General features: G+C 33.6%; 1 protein-coding gene across 4 annotated transcripts in view; it reads right to left on the reverse strand.

Moving 5' to 3' along the window:
* The window catches only part of LOC105487992 (protocadherin 11 X-linked), a 789,315-nt gene that overhangs the window by 201,345 nt on the left and 565,787 nt on the right, over window positions 1–22,183 (reverse strand). For all 4 annotated transcript variants that reach the window (XM_011751645.2, XM_011751644.2, XM_011751643.2 and 1 more), the window contains one exon: window positions 20,710–20,908. In XM_011751645.2, coding sequence (XP_011749947.2) covers window positions 20,710–20,908 — 199 coding nt within the window. The remainder of the gene's footprint in view (window positions 1–20,709; window positions 20,909–22,183) is intronic.

Here is a 22,183-nt window from a genome sequence, read left to right on the forward strand (position 1 = left end):
ATATAGATAAACTCTATGAAGATTTGAATAAAAGTAAAAAATACTATTTCTTTAAAGAGTAGTAATAAATGAAGCATTTCACTTTATTACATGCATTCCAGTAACTTTGGCAAACACTAACATTTGTGGTGTTTCTTCCTCCTTCTACATGAGCTTGATGAGGCAAATTAATTTCAGATGCATCTAACTCTATGAAATTGACAAACTACTTTTACAAACAAACTGCAGTTATTTGCAAACGTCTTATATTTTCAAATAATAATGATAAAGGGAATTTTCTGTAGCTGAAATTACTATTCTGATAAACACATGTTAAAACATGCTAAGATGCCCTGTCTCACTTATAAATATGGAAAATTACATCTAGGCATCAATGAGACAATTTTTTCATCTATTCATTTCTTACTGTTAAAACACTTTAAGGCTGGGCAAGGTGCTCACGCCTGTAATCCCAGCACTTTGCAAGGCCAAGGCGGGTGGATCACAAGGTCAGGAGTTCGAGACCAGCTTGGCCAACATGGTAAAACCCCGTCTCTACTAAAAATACAAAAATTAGCCTGGCATGGTGGCATGTGCCTGTAATTCCAGCTAGTCAGGAGGCTGAGGCAGGAGAATTGCTTGAACCCGGAGGCAGAAGTTGCAGTGAGCCAAGATTATGCCACTGCACTCCAGCCTGGGTGACAGAACAAGACTCCGTCTCAAAAAACAAGAAACAAAAACAAACAAACAAAAAACGACTTTAATAGTATCTGGTATCTGCAAGAGTGTAAGGGAAGAGTAACCTCATACACACTTAGTGGGATTATAATCTAGTTTACCCTTTTTGTCAGGCAGCTTAACAATATCTAAAAATACATGTGTTTTAATGTACATACAGAGAAGACAAATAGAAGATTGAAAGAGGACACATGCCATGCACATATCTGATTATTTTTATCAAGACTATGTAAAGAACATAAGAATAACTAAGTAAAAATAATCAAATTCAAAAATCAGCTACATTTATGAATAGTATAATCAAGAGAAGAAAAACACATAAGTAATACATTTTTGAATAGGTATTCAACCATATCAGTAAACTAGAAAATGTACATAAAAGACAAAATGAAGTTCCATTTTACAATTTTCACATTTGAAAAATTAAAACATGGTGTCAAATGGCTGTGGGATGTTGAGCAACAACTCTCTTGTACTACTGAGAGGCTTCAGACAGGTTGAATATGCTTAGATCCTACAACTCAACAATTTTAATAACAGGTAAATACCCAAGAGTAACTAAACATGAGCAACAGAAAGCACGTATAAGATTGTTCTTTGTAGCATTTTTTGTAATGGTCAAGTATTATGAACACTACAACTTGAAAATATCAATAAGGAACTCATTTCTGTGAAATGTTCATACAAAACACTACAAAACAGTGGAAGTGGAGGGACTAGACTTACATATGCCAATAAATAAGAACATGCAAAAGGAGTCAACAGCAGAAAGGTCTGTACATGACTACACCATTTATAATGTGTAGTATATGTTGTAAAAATACGAAAAATAATAATTAGGGGTAATACACACCAAATTCAGAATTGTGGGTTACTCTGGAGAGAGAGGAAGCAGATTAGGAACAGAGGAGTATTCATAACTCTGAGAGTTCAATTTTTCTTTTTTCTGAGATAGAGTTTCACTCTGTTGTCCAGGCTGGAGTGCAGTGGTGCGATCTCGGCTTACTGCAACCTCCACCTCCTGGGTTCAAGTGCTTCTCCTGTCTTAGCCGCCCAAGTAGCTGGGATTACAGGTGCCCACCACCACGGCTCGCTAATTTTTTTTTTTTTTTTTTTTTTTTTTTTTTGTAGACGGGTTTCACCATGTTGGCCAAGCTGGTCTCGAACTCCTGACCTCAGGTGATCCACCTGCCTCAGCCTTCCAAAGTGCTGGGATTACAGGCGTGAGCCACCATGCCCAGCCGAGAGTTCAATTTTTAATAATAAAGGGTGATGTGACACAACTATGGCAGAATGGTAATCTTTGAAAATATTAGGGCTTAGAAACAATAATGTATTATTATCAGTCATTTTTCTTAATGATTGAAAATTTTACTAATAAAAATTGCACATTCCTTTTCATCCAACAGTTCCATTGTTTCCATGACAGACAGACTAGTAATAGAACATTACAATTTCTGCTCAAGGATATTCATTGCAGCATTGTCTGTTTTACCTAAAATCTGGACATTATCTAAATAGTTATGAACAGGATAAATCAGCCATGGTCCATCAATTCATTAGAATACCATGCTACTGCTAAAATAATGAAATATATCTATTCTTTTTAATGTAGAAAATTCTGCAAGACATACTTTAAGTGAAAAACAAAACAAAACAAGACATCAACACTTGTGTATAGCAATACTCACGTGGTTAATATTTTTAAAATTATCTATACGCATATACATAAATGTTGGTATACAAATTTTGGGTGGAAGTAAACAGAAAAAGCTTTTAACAGAAATTATCTTTTGTAAGAGCTGCTTGTGAGCAGTGAAGAGAGGTGCCAAGGGAGACACTAACTTTTACTTTCATGTCTTACAGCGGTGCTTAAATGTTTTACCATGTATACACATGTTATTACTTTTATTTTTAATATAACTGGTATTATCTTGGTACTGAGATTATGGTTCATTTTATTTTCTTCTTTATTCTGAATGCCAATATAATCTTCTTTGCAATGGAAACTAAAGAAGAGCTACTTTAAAGAAAAAACAACAGCAACTAAAGCTTTGTCTATATGAAAATAAAATGACTGATGAACTCATTCAATTTTGTTAAACAATTTTCTTCTAAAAAGAACCAGAGAAATCACTTATTAACATGAGTGGATTGTTCTGAGAAGACAAAATGGTCAATGAAGTTTCCTCTAACGTAATAGGCTAATACCTATGGCCTTTCTTGTTTAGGTCAGACAACTGAATCTCCAAAGTGATCAAAGACTTCGTGAAATCCTATGTGAATCCTTGAATGAATGTTTATTATTCTGGGGAGGGAGTTTATGGCTTGAATATGATTAGAAAAGTATCCATTATTAACACTAAATTGTTTAATGTGTGTGAAATGTTGTGTTAAGTGTATTGTATTGCTTATGTCATTTGGTCCTCAAAATAATCCAAAGAGGTAGGTAGTATTATTATATACATTACACAGAGGAGGAAACCTGATGGCACATGAGTATGTACTTCCTCAATGCACAATCCCCCACTATTCTATAATATATGTTACTTTGTAGGAAGTGTTAGGGGCAATAACAGAATATAGAATATGATTTGCATGCATTGAAAATTGCTCAGACACAACAAATCATTATTGTCTCTTAAAATTCTTCAGTTATACGTTCACTTAAACCAAGTGGCAGAGATCAGAGTTGGCTTCCATAATATGTAGCCAAGTCCTTTCTCCAATACCTGCTTATTTCACTCATGCACAGGTTGGAGAAGTGGAATTTGGTGATTAAGCTCAAAGACCAACCTATTATCTACCCCTCACAGTTCTTCTTAAACTCTGATAGAACAGTTCCAAAATGATGTAATCAGGAAGGAGGTAAGTTGCAATCTATTTTAACTCCTACTACATAATTTTTTCTTAAAAGTCAAAATTTTCTTTTCAGAAAAGAATAATGTTTCTATATCGATAAATAAAACTTCAAGATAAATAACAAACAGTGGATATTCTTACTATACATCAAAACTTGAAGATACAGTAAGGATAAATGTGTTGTATAAATTTTTCTGATTTAGCAATCAGAGGAGATAAGAGTGAAATTTTTACTCTACATTTCTATGTGATCCAGTGCAAGACTTAACTTCCCTATATAGATTATTTGAATATAAATGAGGATAGAATGAAAATGTATTCATTATTTTATTACACAGTAGGTATGATACACATGATCATAATTTGCCCTTATCACACTAAAGCTTCCAAATATTCTTACATTTCTTTGAAAGTCCAAAGTATGAATTTCTATTTTTACTACTTGTCACCATTCTCAGTAGATAGACAATGTTGAAAGAAACTTCTAATATTCTTTCACGTTAAAAGAAAATACAATATGTAAGTATTTTTGAATCTGTTCCTATCTCTTTTCATAACTTTTGATTCCTGTGAGAGTGGAAACATAGTTTTGTGCGGTTTTAGTTTTAAGTATTGATGAGAGTCGGCTAGGTCAATTACAAAATATACGGTGATCACATGACATTTGTAAATTTTATAACATTTCTTTTATCCAAAAGAATTATGCTTTTAATATTAAACAGTGAAACTTTAGTGAAGTCTTCTTAGATTCTGCCACTATCACCATTTTGCAGAACTCATTCCATCATTTTCTTAAAGATAAGATAGTAATTGGACTCAAATGAATTACTCAGTCCTATCTACCATTTTGAAAATGATGATCCAAACTAGGAAAATTTTTAAATCCTACAAGGAAACTTGAAAATGTGAGTCACACTGATTTTCTTGTTAGATTTTATCCAGAAGACAAAGCTTTGCTTATTATCAAGTCTTCTATTTTCCTGATTGCAATCTCATTTCCCTTGCCCTTGAAAAAACACATTTGCAGTGACCTCCAGCTTGTTAAATATTCAGCAGAAAGTTTATGGACTTTCCCATAACCTTGATTAAAAGCCTTCTGGGAAACTAAATGCTGAAAGAAGAACTTTATTTGAAAAGCAACTTGAGTGCTCCATGCTGATTTCTGTTTCACTAATAGTACATATAATCAGCAGTCACTGACATAAAATGAGGACAGAGGTAAAATATTGAAAAGCAATCTTTCTCTTTTCATGAGTTACTGTAGTAGCAGACTAAATGAGATATTTACAACTTGATTTAGCAGAAAGAAGAGATTTATTTTTAAACCCACAGGAGATATGCATAAAATGACTTGCAGATTCACACTCTACAAAAAAAATACCAAGTAAATGCCCAGACACATATCCCAGTACACATGTATAAACAGATACTCAGAACACACAGTAATGATACATGAAACAACTCATGATGTTTTGAAACAAAATAACTAGGAGTTTTGAGTATTTTAAAGGTTAAGATCTAGGTGAAAACTAATAATTAAGACTAATTTAAGATGAGCTTCTTATATTTTATCAGTAATTTTTGGTTTATCATTTATTCATCGTATTCTTTTCTTCTGGAAGTTCTCCATTATCAGTATATCAAGAGGCAAGGTAGTAAAATTTACAGAATTTAAATGCACTGTTCATCTTCAATTAGAATCTTTGATACACACACACACACACACACACATGCACACACACTTCTGGCAAGTATATGAAATTATAAACACATATAAAAGAACAAATGCAACAGTTTAAAATACAATGTTAATTATTTGTCTTGTATTGGCCTAAGAAGGAATTGTGAAATTTAGCAGTTGTTCCTTATAGACGCTGTAAGTTGTCTGTTTACTCTGTTGATAGTTATTTTGCTGTGCAGAAGCTCTTTCATTAAATTAGATTCCCACTTGTCAATGTTTGCTTTTGTTGCATTTGCTTTTGTGGTCTTGAAATCTTTGCCAGTTCCTATATCGAGAATGGATTGCTTAGCTTGTATTCCAGGGTTTTATAGTTTGGGGTTTTACATTGAAATCTTTAACCCATCTTGTGTTGATTTTTGTATATGGTGTAAGGAAGCGGTCCAGCTTCAATCTTCTGCATATACCCAGTTATCCCATCACCATTTATTGAATAGGGAGTTCTTTCCCCATTGCTTGTTTTTCTCAGCTTTGTCAAGAACCAGATGATTGTATGTGTGCGAACTTACTTCTGGGCTCTCTATTCTGTTTCATTGGTCTATGTGCCTGTTTTTATACCAGTACCATGTTGTTTTGGTTACTGGTTCCTTGTAGTATAGTTTGAATTAGAGTAGTGTGACAACTCCTGCTTTGTTCTTTTTAAGATTTGCCTTGGCTATTCGGGCTCTTTTTTGGTTCCATATGAATTTTAAAATAGCTTTTTCTAGTTCTGTGAAGAATGTAATTGGTAGTTTGATAGGAATAGAATTGAATCTGTAAATTGCTTTGGGTAACATGGTCCTTTTAATGATATTGATTCTTCCTATCTATGAGCTTGAAATGTTTTTCTATTTGTTCATGTCACCTAGGTCACAGAGTTATTGACAGAACCTAGACTATATATCAGGTTCCCTTTTTTCTAATCACATTCTTTCCACTGAATATACAGTACCAAACAGTTGTGCATGTATTAATTTGATAACAGAATTAATCTTTCCTTCAAAAGCAGAAAGGAGTAAAGGACATGAAGGATTAATTCATGCATCCAGCTTAAGGCCATTTACTTTTTCACAAAAATGATTATATCTCTTTAAAGCCATTTTTACATTTGCTTAAAGTAAAAACATAGATTCAAGGACAAAAAAGCAGAATACAAATGAAGCATTATCATTTGATCCATAGTAATTTTTCAAAACTTCAAATTATTGCTTCAAGAACCCTCATGTTTGCCTAACGCTATCTTCATTAGATAATTACTTGTTATAAATCAGCACAGGCTGAAGTCTGATAGGGCATTCAGCATTCCAGATGTACAGAAGTTTCCTTACTAACTTCAAGATAAAATCTTTTAAAACAAATTGCACTGATTAAAAAACATAGTCTTTATGCTTTCTGTGTAATTTTTTAAATAAAAGAAGGCATATTGCCTTGTGGTTACTAGCAATAAGTCACCTTAAAATATTACAACGAAATGGCTTGGTCTCATATAATACAGCCATTGTAAAGAAATTTATAAAAATATTCTTAAAATTTGCAATGAAACACTCTTGTAATAAAGTAAAACAAAATTGTGCTGCCATGTCTATACAAGAAAAAAATGCAATATTAAAAATGTTTTATTTCTGTGAAGATTTGGAGTTATAAAAATGGCAAATATTATTCCTTCCTGTTGAGAGTAAGTTTGCTTCATCTTCAATATATTCAATATTCCCCCACACCTTGAGGACGAATGTTTATTTGTGCTTATGCCCATGTGACAATAAGTCTGATTATAAGTTTGCAATGATACATCATCAATCTCTTCTAACATCTCAAAAAGTAGTCTGTAAATTTAAATATGAAAAAAGTAAAATTTTGACTATATATTTATTATTGCTGGTGCTATTGTAAGATGTGAAACTATTCATCTCTGGGAAAACTTCGGATGGTTAATTTGAGAATGCTAAAATAATTTGAAATAAATAAAATAATCAATAAGTTTTAAACTATATGAAGTTTTAATTCAAATGAGCCACAATGTTCTTAACTTGGCTATCTTTGATTCCTACCATGGAATAGAAAAAGCCACACAGTGTGAGCGATGAAAACACACCTGCCTACAATTTCCTTAAGCATCTATATTCAGAAAACATCATGCATACTAAAAAACATAGACTTCCCTTCATTTTATGCCCATTAGACTCAAGGCACAAAGCCTCCTAAAATATACTGGGAGGGCATTGCAACAAAAATGAGTGGTAATCATTTAAAAAGATGCAAGAGCAAATAGTCAATACTTCTTCACTCTTTGGAATTAAACTAGGATATATAAGTAAGCATGAAGATTTTTTTTAAAAAAAAAAAGAAAGAAAACTTACACATAATCAGCAGTTACCTAATTAAAGTTCCTATCACAGAATACATCCACATTGAATAGCTAAGCAAATATGTTTCCTAAAACTATGAGGACTTTAACAACAGGACATTTCTTTTTTATGACTCAATTGCATACACAACACACAAAATCTTCTGGATATAGGCAAAAGTAGTCAAATAAAACAGTCCAGCACACCACATTCAATGGAAAAGTTATCTGCATCTTTTTTGTCTACTTTCTGTGACTTTCTTGGCTTCCTTTGTTCACCTTTCCCAGTCTGATAATTGTTTGCAAAAGTTGACACTTCAACACTAGCAATGATCCAGAAGAATTCTTAATCTGCTTGAGTGTAATAGGAATCACAGTGACTTCACCTGCAGAGATGTTTGCTGACTTGATTAGTTGACAGTGCAGCTGGTACTCTGCTTTGCTAATGCCCTATCCGTACTGTTATTCTGATCAGTTTCCTAGAAACGAAGAGTTTCTCTATAGTTGAACACCTAAAATAAAAATGGCATTTATGTTCACCTAGACGACATGAGTGACGTATAAATGGAGTGGATTGTTTTTCAAATAAAAATTATCGGAAAAAGGACGGGCACGGTGGCTCACGCCAGTCATCCCAGCACTTTGGGGGGCCAGCACTTTGCGGGGCCGAGGTGGGCGGATCACGAGGTCAGGAGATTGGGACCATCCTGGCTAACACGGTGAAACCCCATCTATGCTAAAAATACAAAAAAATTAGCCGGGCGTGGTGGTGGGTGCCTCTAATCCCAGCTACCGGGGAGGCTGAGGCAGGAGAATGGCGTGAACCCTAGAGGCGGAGCTTGCAGTGAGCCGAGATCGTGCCACTGCACTCCAGCCTGAGTGACAAAGTGAGATTCCATCTCAATAAGTAAATAAATAAATAAAAATAAGATGTGTGGATTTTTGTGCGCATGTGCACATTTGTGTGTGTGGACAGATATACAGAAAGAAGAGAAAGTCTCTTTATTGAAGAATCAAGCAAATATGCACTGACCTTCAAAACTTTCTATAATGTTTTTCTGCACTTTACTATGAGGCTTATCTCAAAATCCCTATAATACAAACTCCAGTATGGTAAAATTTTATGTATCTTAAAACATAATATACTGTGTTTGAGGCTTTAGGACAGATTGTCATGAGTTATTTTAATGCCTTAGTACATCATGGCCAATTGCTGCTCTGCTCTCCTTCATCTTTACCTGGGTCAGCTGCTAAGCACATTTGTTGAAACTTTGCTACCCAAAGTGTATCCCCTACACCAACAGCATTCATATACCCTGGGGACTTGTTAGAAATGAAAACTCCCAACTGCTGAGTTTGCATTTTAACAAAATTTCTGGGTGGTCTGTATGGCATGCGAAACTGAAAAGTACTGTATGAGAACACGATTATCTTATTTTATATATATATATATATATATATATATATATATATATATTTTTTTTTTTTTTTTTTTTTTTTTTTTTTTTGAGACGGAGTCTTGGTCTGTCGCCCAGGCTGGGGTGCAGTGGCACAATCTCGGCTCACTGCAACCTCCACCTCCTGGGTTCACGCCATTCTCCTGCCTCAGCCTCCCGAGCAGCTGGGACTACAGGCGCTCGCCACTACGCCTGGCTAATTTTTTGTATTCTTTAGTAGAGACGGGGTTTCACTGTGTTAGCCAGGATGGTCTCGATGTCCTGACCTCGTGATCCGCCCGCCTCGGCCTCCCAAAGTGCTGGGATTACAGGCGTGAGCCACCGCGCCGGGCCAAAATATTTTTAAATGCTGTAAATATATGTATATACGCAGACAAAGACATGTACTTTCATTTAATACAACAACGCTACAAAGTAACTGTTTTATGATTCCCATTTTAAGGATGCAGAGAACTGAGGCACAGGAAGCCTAAATGGCTTGTCAAATGTCATACTACTAGGAAGGAGCAGACTTGAGATTCTAGTCTAGGCAATCTGTTCCCACTCCAATAGAATGCTTCTCTTCATAATGAGTTATTTAGTCATATATACTTTAATAGCCACTAAGATGTGTTTTGTAGATAAGAGACTAAGAAAGAAATAAAATATAAGAGAATTAAACATATCTGCATCTCTTACATTTTAATGTATTTTTGAAATTTTATGGGTGTTAAAATTCTCCAATTTCAAAAAAAAAAAAATCTTTCTGGGAGTAGACAGAGAAATTCAAGGTCTTTAAAACAAGGTCTCTGAAGGTCAACTTTTTTTTTTTTTTTCTTTCTGCAAAAATAGTATTGCTAAAGCAGCTCTGAAATTTCGGTTTCGAGCATATGATAAATTTCACTTATGCAGTGGTCCAATTCTCTGCCTTGAAAGCAGTATGTTTTTACCCTATATTGAGTACTAACACATAGACAGATTCACTTCAGACTGTTGGACATTATGGGATCTTTCTAGATGAAAGGGTTTTTTTACTTAGCCACAGTTCATATCCTTTGAAACCCTGAGGGGAGATTCCAAAAAGTTACATGGGTATTGAATTGGGCTTAGTGTGTTTAAGATCTTTCGCCATGATATTTGTATTTCAGATATTATATTTCAGTTAAGCTGTTTTGCAAAAATGTAATGGCTAGTTATTTCAGAAGGGAAGACTTAATAGTTTAATACTATGGCACTTTGAATTGAAATTTCAATATTTGGATTTAATTTGGGTCGAATCCTAAAACTCTAATTTTCTACTTGAATAAAAACATATTTGTGTGACATTTTTCAGTGTATCCTGTTCTGTCCAATGCAATTCATAATCAACTGGGGGAAGAGAAATGAGAAAACATTATTACTGCAAAGTTTGCAATGGATTTAAGCTAGTAAAAGTTTTATAGAAGATCATCTGAATGAAAAAACAAACACAAACAGCTGAATCAAATACATGATTCATCCAAAAACTGAGAATGCCTTTGGTGCATTCATATATCAAAAATATCTCTAATGAGTACTCTGTCCTTGTAACTACAGTCTGAATTAGGCAAAGATCCCTGAATTCCTTGTTAATATTTAACTTAGTCTTTAAAAATTAGATTAATTAGCTACATTATTTAAAAAATTCGGGCCGGGCGCGGTGGCTCAAGCCTGTAATCCCAGCACTTTGGGAGGCTGAGACGGGCGGATCACGAGGTCAGGAGTTCGAGACCATCCTGGCTAACACGGTGAAACCCCGTCTCTACTAAAAAATACAAAAAGCTAGCCGGGCGAGGTGGCTGGTGCCTGTAGTCCCAGCTACTCGGGAGGCTGAGGCAGGAGAATGGCGTAAACCCGGGAGGCGGAGCTTGCAGTGAGCTGAGATCCAGCCACTGCACTCCAGCTCGGGCGACAGAGCAAGACTCCGTCTCAAAAAAAAAAAAAAAAAAAAAAAAAAAGATTGTAGAAGACATGTATGTACCCCTGTAAAGTTGACTCCTCCCAGGTTGCAGTGAGCTGAGATCGCGCCACTGCACTCCAGCCTGGGTGACAGAGTGAGATTCCGTCTCAAAAAAAAAAAAAAAAAAAATTGACTCCTCCTTCAAATCAAATTTAAGAGGTATTTACGCAATATGAGGATGCACATTTTCCAAAGAGACAGGCAGAGTACAGTTCAATGGAAAAATAAATTAGACCAAATTGTCAAGTTCAGTTTTAGATTGTTACATGCATAAATCTAAAGAAATCACAGTCTAAACTCAACCCTGGAAAACTACATCATTAAAATAAAAATTATAGTGAGCCAAGTGAACCTTGCAATGCACTATTGATAATCCAAAGAGTAGGAGTGGAATTTTCTAAAAGTTAATTAAAACTCAGTTTTTTTACATGCCTCAATAATATTGTCCTATAAAACTGATGCTATTTTCAAGATTATCAAGTATTCTTCTCAAAATATTTTTATTTTTGCATGACTTTCTTAATCCAGAGCATCAATTTCTATGATGTCATCTATTAGTATAAATAAAAAGCTGACAGACTTTATATGTAAGACAAACTTCATATAATTTAATGGATTGAGCAGAGTACAACTCCTTTTCATCTCTAGGATAAAGAAGTAGAAATGAAAAGGAGTTGGACTCTGTTCAGACCATTAGAACTAGAACTAGAGATAAAAGCAGGATAGCTTTTTTTTGTTTGTTTGTTTGAGACGGAGTCTCTCTGTCATCCACCCAGGCTAGAGTGCAATGGCGCCATCTCGGCTCACTGCAACCTCCCGCTCTCAGATTCAAGCGATTCTCCCACCTCAGCCTCCCAAGTAGCTGGGATTACAGGCACCCACCATCATGCCCGGCTAATTTTTGTATTTTTGTAGAGATGGGGTTTCACCATGTTGGCCAGGCTGGTCTTGAACTACTGACCTCAGGTGATCTGCCCATCTCAGCCTCCCAAAGTGCTGGGATTACAGACATGAGCCACTGCGCCCAGCCGAAATCAGGATAACTTTTATAGGACATTTATATAACTATAAAAGTTATTCTGCTTTCATCTCAAGTTCTAATCATTGTCCAAAAAGGACTATTATGTTTACCCAAAACATTTTGACTATATGTCACACTATGAACTCAGTTGATTGAGTCTATCAAAATCAGTTCGTTGAACTGAGACTTCATTCTTCTAGAAAGTGGAAGTAGCATGGAGTCTCACAGGAATTTCATATAAAGGAAGGGCTGAGTTTACAGCAGAATGCATAAAGGATATATTCACATATTCTGCGTTTCTCCTCCTGGAGATTCTGTTTATGTACTTTTCATCATATTCAAAGGAAATTTACCTTCTAAAATTCATTTTTTAATTCCAAGTTGTTCTGGAAGTAATCATACACACACGTACACACAATTTAACTACATTAGATAAGCACAGTGAAGAGTGGCTAGTTTTCCTGACATAGAGATCATTATCACTCAGCATGTTTACAATTTTTTCTGCAATACTTTCACTGGTTAGCACAAACAGTAATTTTAGAAATCGGCAGTCCATATGGCTCCAAATGCCCTTTAAGGGCATTTTTTAAATGGGAACCTTTAAAAAAAAAAAATAAAGGGCCTCATCACATGTAAAAAAGTTTTCCATTTGGATATATTATAACATACCCCTTGAGTAATGATAATGCTAAATTTTATACTACTTTTTTCTCATGAGTTGTTTTATTTAAATTGCAAAAGTAACTGCTTACCAACATTAGTGACTCTTATTTTGGAACACAATAAACGATAAACATCAAATCTTAATTTAGAACATTAAGTTGTTGCTTAAAAGGGCCAATTCTCAGTTATCTCATTTGCATAATGAGGGAGCTGGACTAAATAGCACCCAAGGTCCCTTAGAGCTCTAAAATTTAAAGACAGTGTAAAAGGCAACACCTGCACATGTAAATTCTGGGATTTTAATAGTTACAAAATTATGACCTTAGAAGGGGCACTAGAGATTTGTATAATCCCTTCATTATATAAATTAAGAAAAAGAGACACCGTGAGGTTAAAAGACCTATCCAAGTTCACAGAGCTAGTTAATTGCAGTAAACGGATTAGAGTTCTGTAATGCCTAAGGTGATTGCCTAAAACAAATTACCTACAATGGTCTGTGCTGAAAAGGTTCATGAATAGTGATTACAAAATGAATTACTGCAATAAAAATTCTTACTCAATGTTCAAATATTTTTATTGTATAATTAAATAGATACCCCAAAATAATATTTAAAATTGCCAGCTTTCTCAGAGCCTTTGAGGTCTATACAAATTGCAAGAGAAGAATTTTCTAAGAAAAAAATAAACTTTTAATGGCTAACTTCATATACACTATTCAGAAAAAGTTTGTTTAGATAGCATACACACATTTCCAATATATGATTGATTAAAAAAAAAGAAGTGCCAGATAAAGACCATGTACCTAGTGGAACTGGGAAAACAATTTCTAAGATTATTGATTAAGATAGAGAAAAAAACGGCTAAGTGAACACTGTTATCTCTATTCTATTCTCTATTGAGCATCTTCAACTTTCAATAAAATGTAAATTCAAAAATCGCAGAAATCATGGTAAGACAGATGGTCTATAGTTATTCATTTTTAAATGAATTCCTTGATATATTCATTAGTTGTTGAATGTTCTGTTGATGACAGCAATTATGAGAGATGCAAGTTATTGTACAATTTTAAAAGTGTCATGGAGATTAAAAATATGTTGCTACAAGACTCCTCATCCATTAAAATTTATAAATCATTTTAAAATAAGATGTTGATGTGTGGCTAACACTACTAAATATTCCAAGTCATTCAAATGCTACATGTTGAATGACTGATTATACTGACTTTCAAAGAACTACAAATAATAACAAATGGCAAATAGTCTGTGTTATAGGCAAAGGAAAGTGGGAAGTAAGTTTTTTTGAAAAGCAGAAGAAAGAAGGTTGTCATAAAATGAATTGCCTCATGGCTCATAAATTATAGAAACACAAATGTTAAATGACCTTTATTATTTGGTGTAGGAAGCTTAATAAAATTTAGAAGTAAGAGAAGGTTTATTGTGAAGAGAAGGCCACCTATTCTGTCACCTTAGGTGATTATTCAAGCTTATTGACATTCCAGATCTTATGGCATTGACATTCAATTGGCAGCTTGTGCCAATCTCTTAGTGCTTGTCACTTTCAAACAGAAAAGACAAGATAAGAGATCGCTTTACTTATAGTGGCCTGCTTTTGAGTGATTAACCTCTATCTAATTCATATTAGATTTAAGATATTAAAGATACACTCATCTTAGAGACTGTCACCCAAATAAAATCCTGTAAATGTCTTCAAGTCTCCAACTTTAAAGATACACTTCTCATTTTAATTCATGACCTCTATAATTTTTTAAAGATTATCTCTAGCATAAAGCCTTTGTTGCCTTCACAGAGCCTATATACTCCAAATTAGCAGTCATTTTTTCAATTGGTCTACATTGACATGCCATCTCTTACATAGGGAAGTTGAATATGCTAGGATGGTATCATAAGATGTGTTTTATCCGTTTTCTTATTATAATATATTTATAAACTTTCATAAGCTTCAATAGAGAAAGATTTACTTTTCAAAAGCTTGTCTGTTCAAATGGTAAAATTAATATACATCACAGAGCGTCTGCTACCAGATCACTGTTTCTACCTGCCTAAGCACATGTATTATAAAAACTACGATCACTACCAAGTATACCTTATTCTCTCTAAAACTACGGCAGATGATTGAACTCTTGCGTGTAACCATTCTTTATAATCTATTTATATATAGATACTTTTCTAACACTATTTACATAACACATCAGGGACTAAAATAAACTGGTAATCATAGACAGTATCAATTATTACAATGATATTTCATTTGAAAAAGAATAAAAGTGATATTTTGATATTATTATTACCTTAAAAATGTTAATAGATATTAAGGAAATTTTTAAACTTTCAATAGCAGCATAAAGCTATATATTATTTTCTGTTGGCAAGGCAATGAAATAGAGCAGGCATTTGTCCTATATTTCCAGAACCCAGGGCCATGGAGTCCAACTTCTTTCTCGAAATAGACATTAACTGGTATTGATAATGATAATGTCATTCCTTAGAAATATTGATTAATTTTTCAAAACGCATGACATTAAGATTGCTGAGCTGGTTTAAATTATTTTACTCCCCGCTCTCTACCATGGACTGACACTATTATATAGGCTAATGAGCACAGTTTTAAGAAATAATCTTACAAATACATAGCCTGCAGAGTCAGAATTGGCCTTGCTACGTAATTAACCTTTAAACGGAGCATAACTTCTTTTTCTTAAGTGGAATATATTTCCTATTTGTTTTATGTAAAAATATTAACAAAATGATGCCATTCACTTTTCTATTCGTTGTAATACATGAATTGATATGTGACTTTCATCAAAAATGCATTTTAAATAAATGTTAGAAAGCCTATGGAGTCAAATTTTCCTGAGCATATAGCAGCAAACAAAAACACTTAATTAACAGTTATATGGGTAACATTCGCTGAAATGTGGATTCAGATGATTTTCAGCCACATCAGAAGTGTTACTCTCCTCTTAAATATACTAACCAATACTATTCCTTTTTTCTATAATTGAATCATATTTTCTTCTTGAATCTTTTAGATAATTAATTAGATCACTGCTTTCCCCAAGGTACTAGTATATCAATATTTTCCAGGAAAAAATATTTCCATGGCTTTATTTTGCTTTTAGACAACTGACTCCTAATGTTTTTATTTACGAAAGACTGAGTTTTAATGACCCATTACTAGCTTATTCTTTAAAAGTTTCACAGTTTTTGGTTTTGATTTTTTAATTTTATCAGTAGTCTACCTTTAGAATTAGATATTCAAATAATGAGATGTTCAAACACTTACTAGTAATTACCCCAGTGTTAGTCATGTCAATACTCTTAGCAGATCAGGAGAAAATCTGGCATTTCTCTGAGTAGAAATTCATTCTAGTCAATCAAATTGGTCTCCCACTTTTTATACCAATGTATTAGATTACTGGGAGAAGATCAATCAAAGTGCTTTGCCAGGGCAAGATTAATTACTTCCTCGTTGTGAATTAATTAGCAGTGTATTTAAGTGCTAAGCAAACCTGATCTACTGAAATAAAAATGAATGTCAAACAGATGTGCTAACCTGAGATAAACTCTAGCAGACATCATTTTAACAAAAACATACATTTGTCTTTATTTTAAATATATAATTTTTTATCTCTAGATGTTCTTGAAACTCTGTATTTTCTTCTTTTGTATCACAGAAATGACTATGGTATGAAAAAAAGAGGAAAAGCATTAACTTTTTGGGGGGAAGATGAAGAAATTTCACTCAAGTATTTTATTACTTTAAGATTCAATGTTAGACACTAAACTGGCTATCACATTTTCAGATAGAGTGACTTCATGTGTGAAATGACCACATGCAATGAAGAGGTTTTAAAAAATACAGATGACATAACTTGTTCAGTTGAAGACAATTAAAATACTGATATTATCTAAATCATTCTCTTCTTCATTGTAGGTGGATTTTCTCTGTAATTGAACTGATTTATGGCGAGAAAGCCGAAGACCGATTTGGGCCTCTTTAGCAATACTCTATTTCACCATTTCTCTTCCAAAGAAGTATGGCTATTTTATCTCTTCCAGTGAAGTTGGAAAATTATAATATGCCAGCAGATCAGTAGAAATATAAAAATATTAGTAGTTACCCTTTTAGATCCAACTTACCTATAGTGAAAGAGCAGCAATGCATTCTCTATTTGAGGACAAAACATAGAAACCCTGGCTTCATATACATAGACTGGTAAAAAATATCAGAAGTTTAATGTGATACACATTTGCTAATATTTCTATATGTCTCAGAACTCAGTTTGAATTATAAAAACAGAAAAAAAATTAGAAAAGAAATTGGAAAGCATTTTAAAATCATATGCTCAAAAATCATATTTTACCTGAGACTACTTAAAAATAAATAGATAAGAACATAAGGCCATACATAGTTTAATGTGTTTACAGTAGTCCCAAGAGGATCTCACCATCCTCAAATCTCTGAGTTAACACTACACATGGATATATAAAACCCTCAAAAGTAGACTCACAACTTGTTTGTTACCAAGGCCACATGTGTCTCCATGAATGTGTCTCAAGAAAATCCTTTGCAAATGCAGACATTATCTGTTCCAGTATCCACAGTAACCCAGCAGCAATCAGTGCTGTTTTTGAATTGGGTTTCTGTTTTGTTTTTGTTTTGTTTTTGCTTTTTAACATATTAACTAGCTTCAAAGAGCAGGGTTCATTGAAAATAATCTGATGAGGCTATGGTAGGAGGAGAGGTCTGGAATATAGGTTGTCATCCAAGGAAGACAGAATTGTACCCTTAGTCCATTGGCCACAGTAAAGAGATTGCAATTATAAACTACAATTAGATGGAATGAGACAGGATATTTTATTGAATTTGTCTCCTCAAAAAGTAATAATTGGCTTGAGTTTGTTTTCTTTATTTTAAAAAGGAAAGTTAATAGTCTTGGCAAAAGACTTAAGAGAATGAATTGTGTGATTTCTTCATCTAAACAGCAGATTTTTATCCAACAGGGAACTATATTTTTAAAGCAGTATTAATAAATCCCTCTAGCAAATTTTACAGAATACCCTTACTCATAAATGTCATATTTATTTCTGTTTTGTGAATTTACAAAGGATTTGCAGAACTGTGTGCTATTTTTGGCAATTCTCTAGCAAGAAAGAAAGCAGATTGAAGATGTAATAAGTTTCAAAATATGAAATGGGAACTGTGAAAATTAATTCCATTGCTTAAGGACAGCATTTATTTCCTCTAACACTTTGCATTCCTATTTGTGGTGCTATTGACTAACACTGCACAGTTTACTGGCATCTGCTCCATATCACAAAACCCATTATTGGGTACTATTTCAGAGCTATAGCTTTGCTTTTTGAAGAATCAGAATACCTTATCATCAGTATTAGCCTAAAGAGATTACTTTGCTATGGCCAATTCTAAACCAGTTATGTTTTTTCTTTTTAATTAAAACAAAACACACACACACACACACACACACACACACACACACACACACTATGTTAAACATTTCACTACTATGACACATTAGGACAATGGAACTTCATTTCAGGTAAATTATTGCGCTTCTTGCCCTTTTAGTAAGGTCTCTGACTGTCCCAAAACAAAACACCTAACCAAAATTTTCTTGGAACATGATTTAGGGGGAGGTTTCACGTTTAGTAGGAGAGCAGTTTGTTAGTATTATTCATAGTAAAAAATAACATTTAAACATTCACTCAACAATATTGTTAGACTTGTAGAAAATGGACATTCATTTTTAATTATATCTACCCTTTGCATATGTTTATTAAAATAATAAGCAGCAAAATATATAATTTGCTTTACTATTATCATTGCCCACAGACATCTTGATTTTAAAATAAAATCAATTTAGCAACTAAAGTTTCTAATGCAAAATTTGTGAGTCCTTCACCCTGTAGAGTAATGATGAACAAGATACTTAATGTTCAAGATAATGGTGTCAACATAATTAGAAGAGATAAATGTTTTGCTCCTAATAGAAAACATCTTTTTTTTTTTTTTAAAAAGCCCCTCTAGTATGTCAGCTAATACACTGATGTTAGCACTTATATCATTAACTATAAACAAGATCAGCTTCTGTTAAGAACTATGTGTTTGAATACTTTTTAAAACAACTACTTATTTCTAGATATAATTGAGATTAAAAGGCTATATTTAATGTTAAATGTTTTATTATTTCTAATGCATACCAATTCTCCTATTATTATCAACAGTATTCCATTTGAGTCTCATTCAGTTGGAATTTCATTTCAGGGTGAGATGTGCACCGTGGATGCTTACTCTGAGTTTACTCTTTAATTGTTGCTACGCAATCCTCTATGAAAGAGACTTAGTAACACACGTCATGCAAAGGAATCAACTCTTTATAGTATATAAAAATGATACTTATTCCATTTCTATATTCTTATTTAACAGGGCATGATAGACCTACAACTAAAACAATAATTTATGGAGTGAAAAACATCAATGGCACCCTTGTTTAATGTATATTTGTTACGTATGATCATATTCTTATTAGAGATTGGCTCTTAGTTCATTACACAAGTAAATATAATCACAACTATGTATTTCCACTAGAAGTCATTATGCTGTGCTATACAAAGTAAATTAAAGATAGTTTAGTGACACAAAGTATAGGGGATTTTTTTATCTTCAGAACAAATATTGATCATTTATTCCAAGTATAAAATTGAAAGTATAAAATTGAAAGTATAAAATAGATGTTTAGGACTGTCTGAACTTGCTGACTCAAAAGTCTCTAATATTTTTATACTAAAATACCTATAATATATAGCATCTAAATTTGTAGAGAGAAAAAGTTGATGTTATGTTGTCATTGGTTTCATATGTTTAGCCTTAGATTATATCTTAATGTGTAACCAATCCATTTCCCTATTTTTTGAAGTTTCAAAAATAGAGGATTAAAATACAGTGATAGGGAAGCTATTTTGTTCTAAAGACCAGAAGCTTTACTTGAATTATACATCCCTGCCATCCACAATGCTCAAAATAATCTTTCAAAATGTCTGGTTTATATTACCTTATTTATGTTTTTGCCCGGTATTTGGCCCATTTTTTTCATATTGGTTTATGGCTATGACTTTTCTCTCACATATATTGTATACCTTTTTGTACCTACATACTTTTATGTATATAACATAAATGGAGCAAATTGTAGCTTCTTGCAATTTCAAGAATCTTCTGAGAAATATATATCTTATCAAATTTTGTATTTCCTGAAATTATAAATCAGCGAGGTTGTTCACTACACGTTCAAGATGATACATTTAATGAAGTTTTATTTACTATCAACTCTATGATCCTTTTAAAGAGTTCAACATCTTTGGAATTTGTAAAATGCAGATTTTGTGCCTTCTGTCTGAAGACCAAATGTGAACACCTTTCTAAACAGTAACATGGCATAGGTGTGTGATTTCAGTATATTACTGAAAACCTCAGATGTACTCTCCTACACTGGAGTCAGGATCTCTTATTTCCTCAGAAAGAAAATAACTGTCAATGGTTTTTCTCTCTACTAAAAATAAAAATAAAATCTAGAAAATAATTTTTATATATCAGAAAAAATTTACACCTTCACAAATAAATGAATAAAATAAAATAAATTGGCTGTTTATATACAAATAAATATACAGGTATACATAAATGGAAATTCTATCTATGCCTTAACAAAGTCATTATAATAAATTTCATTCACAGTAGTTATGATCATACATTTAAAATATTATCAACTGCTGCATACATGCCATCCATCTAATTCTGTATGTTTACCTTTCAAAAATGTGTCACTATGCACAATAACATAATGAATTAGCCCATGTTATTATGACTATGATAGCTTGACTTGCAAACACAGTAAACCCGTTTATATTGAGGAACCAGAGAGGCATCACTTACTACATTCGGGATCGGAGTTGCCATCCCCTTCAGTGCGATTGTTGGGTGTGACATGATCAAAGTACTCCTCCTGAGGATAGCCAAGGGGCAGGCCATGGGATGCGCTGGTAAGGCTGCCTGCATCCTGGTCCCCCACTCCACCATCACTGCCGCTTTCCTGAGAGCCTTCTGGCAGGTGAAATGTGACACGCCGCTGGGACTGAAAGGGAGAATGAAAATGACAGGGTTTCAGATATGATCTGAATAATTGTTTAATGCCTGCAATTTAGAAAATGCATTATTTTGGCTATCTGGTGAAGGCACATTAACATTATCTTGAGTTGTGAACAATTTCAGGCTTTTGTGAACAAGCATTTCTGTGTTCAAACCTTCACCTGAAGGCAGTGTTGCTCCCATTATATTTCGAAACAAGGCATAGCTAGATGCAGAATGAAAGTCAACTTGCTCTAAAGCAAGAGACAGTCAACTTTTTAGCATATGTGAGCAAACCGGAAATTCTAATCATCATTTCAACATGTATTTATTTAAGTATTATTTGGCAATAACTTATTTTTTGAATAATAAGTGTGGATAAACATAATCATACTTTTTTGCTTTTTCTGTAAGTTGCTAGTGGGCTGAAACTGTAAATAATAACACAAATTTATTCAATCATGTAGGCTTAGAAAACTAAAAGTACATCATCTTTTAGAAGAATCTTAGGGACAAAATTTTGAATTGGAATGTATTTATATTGACTTCACTTTCTAAGAAAAAAATAATTATATAATATGGATAACAGTTAATGGTAATTATAAAAACAAACTATAGTTATCATCATAAATGGTATTCCTAGCAGAATATAAAAATATATATACAAGTAAAAATATAAAGAGGAGGCATTTGGTTTTTGAAAGAAGTTTGTAACATCTTCACCAGATCTTGTAGCAGCATTTTTGTTTGCAGCATTTCTATGCTATATGTAGTAGTCTCCAAAAATAGGCTCCCCAGTGGACATCACCTCTTGATATTCAGACTTTCATGTAGCCTGAGACCACATTGAATCTGCACAGACTCTGTAATCAAACCTTGTACCTTCTGCTTTGCACCCTTGGAAAACCCACCACGGAAAATAACGGCTGCATTGAAAGTAGTTTGAGTACTGGGATCATGCCATACTGTGGGGAAGGTCAAGCTAACTGCATAGAAAGACTGTATAAAAAGAGATTACAATGCCTAGAGAGGCCCAGCTGTTCCAGCCACTCAAGTTCAGGCACCGGCTATGTACATGAAGAACCCATTATGAACATTCCAGCTGGTGGCCTTATTGGAGTCATCCTAACCATCTTCAGACATTTGAGCACCCCCTACTTAGGGCAGCAGTCACTATGGAGCAGAAACAGCTATATCTGCTGTACACTACCTAAATTCCTGACCTAAAAATTAAGAAGGACTATTGATTTTTATGTCCCTGAAGATTACTGATGGTTTGCTA

The sequence above is a fragment of the Macaca nemestrina genome, chromosome X (assembly GCF_043159975.1).
Source record: "Macaca nemestrina isolate mMacNem1 chromosome X, mMacNem.hap1, whole genome shotgun sequence".
NCBI classification, from domain to species: domain Eukaryota; kingdom Metazoa; phylum Chordata; class Mammalia; order Primates; family Cercopithecidae; genus Macaca; species Macaca nemestrina.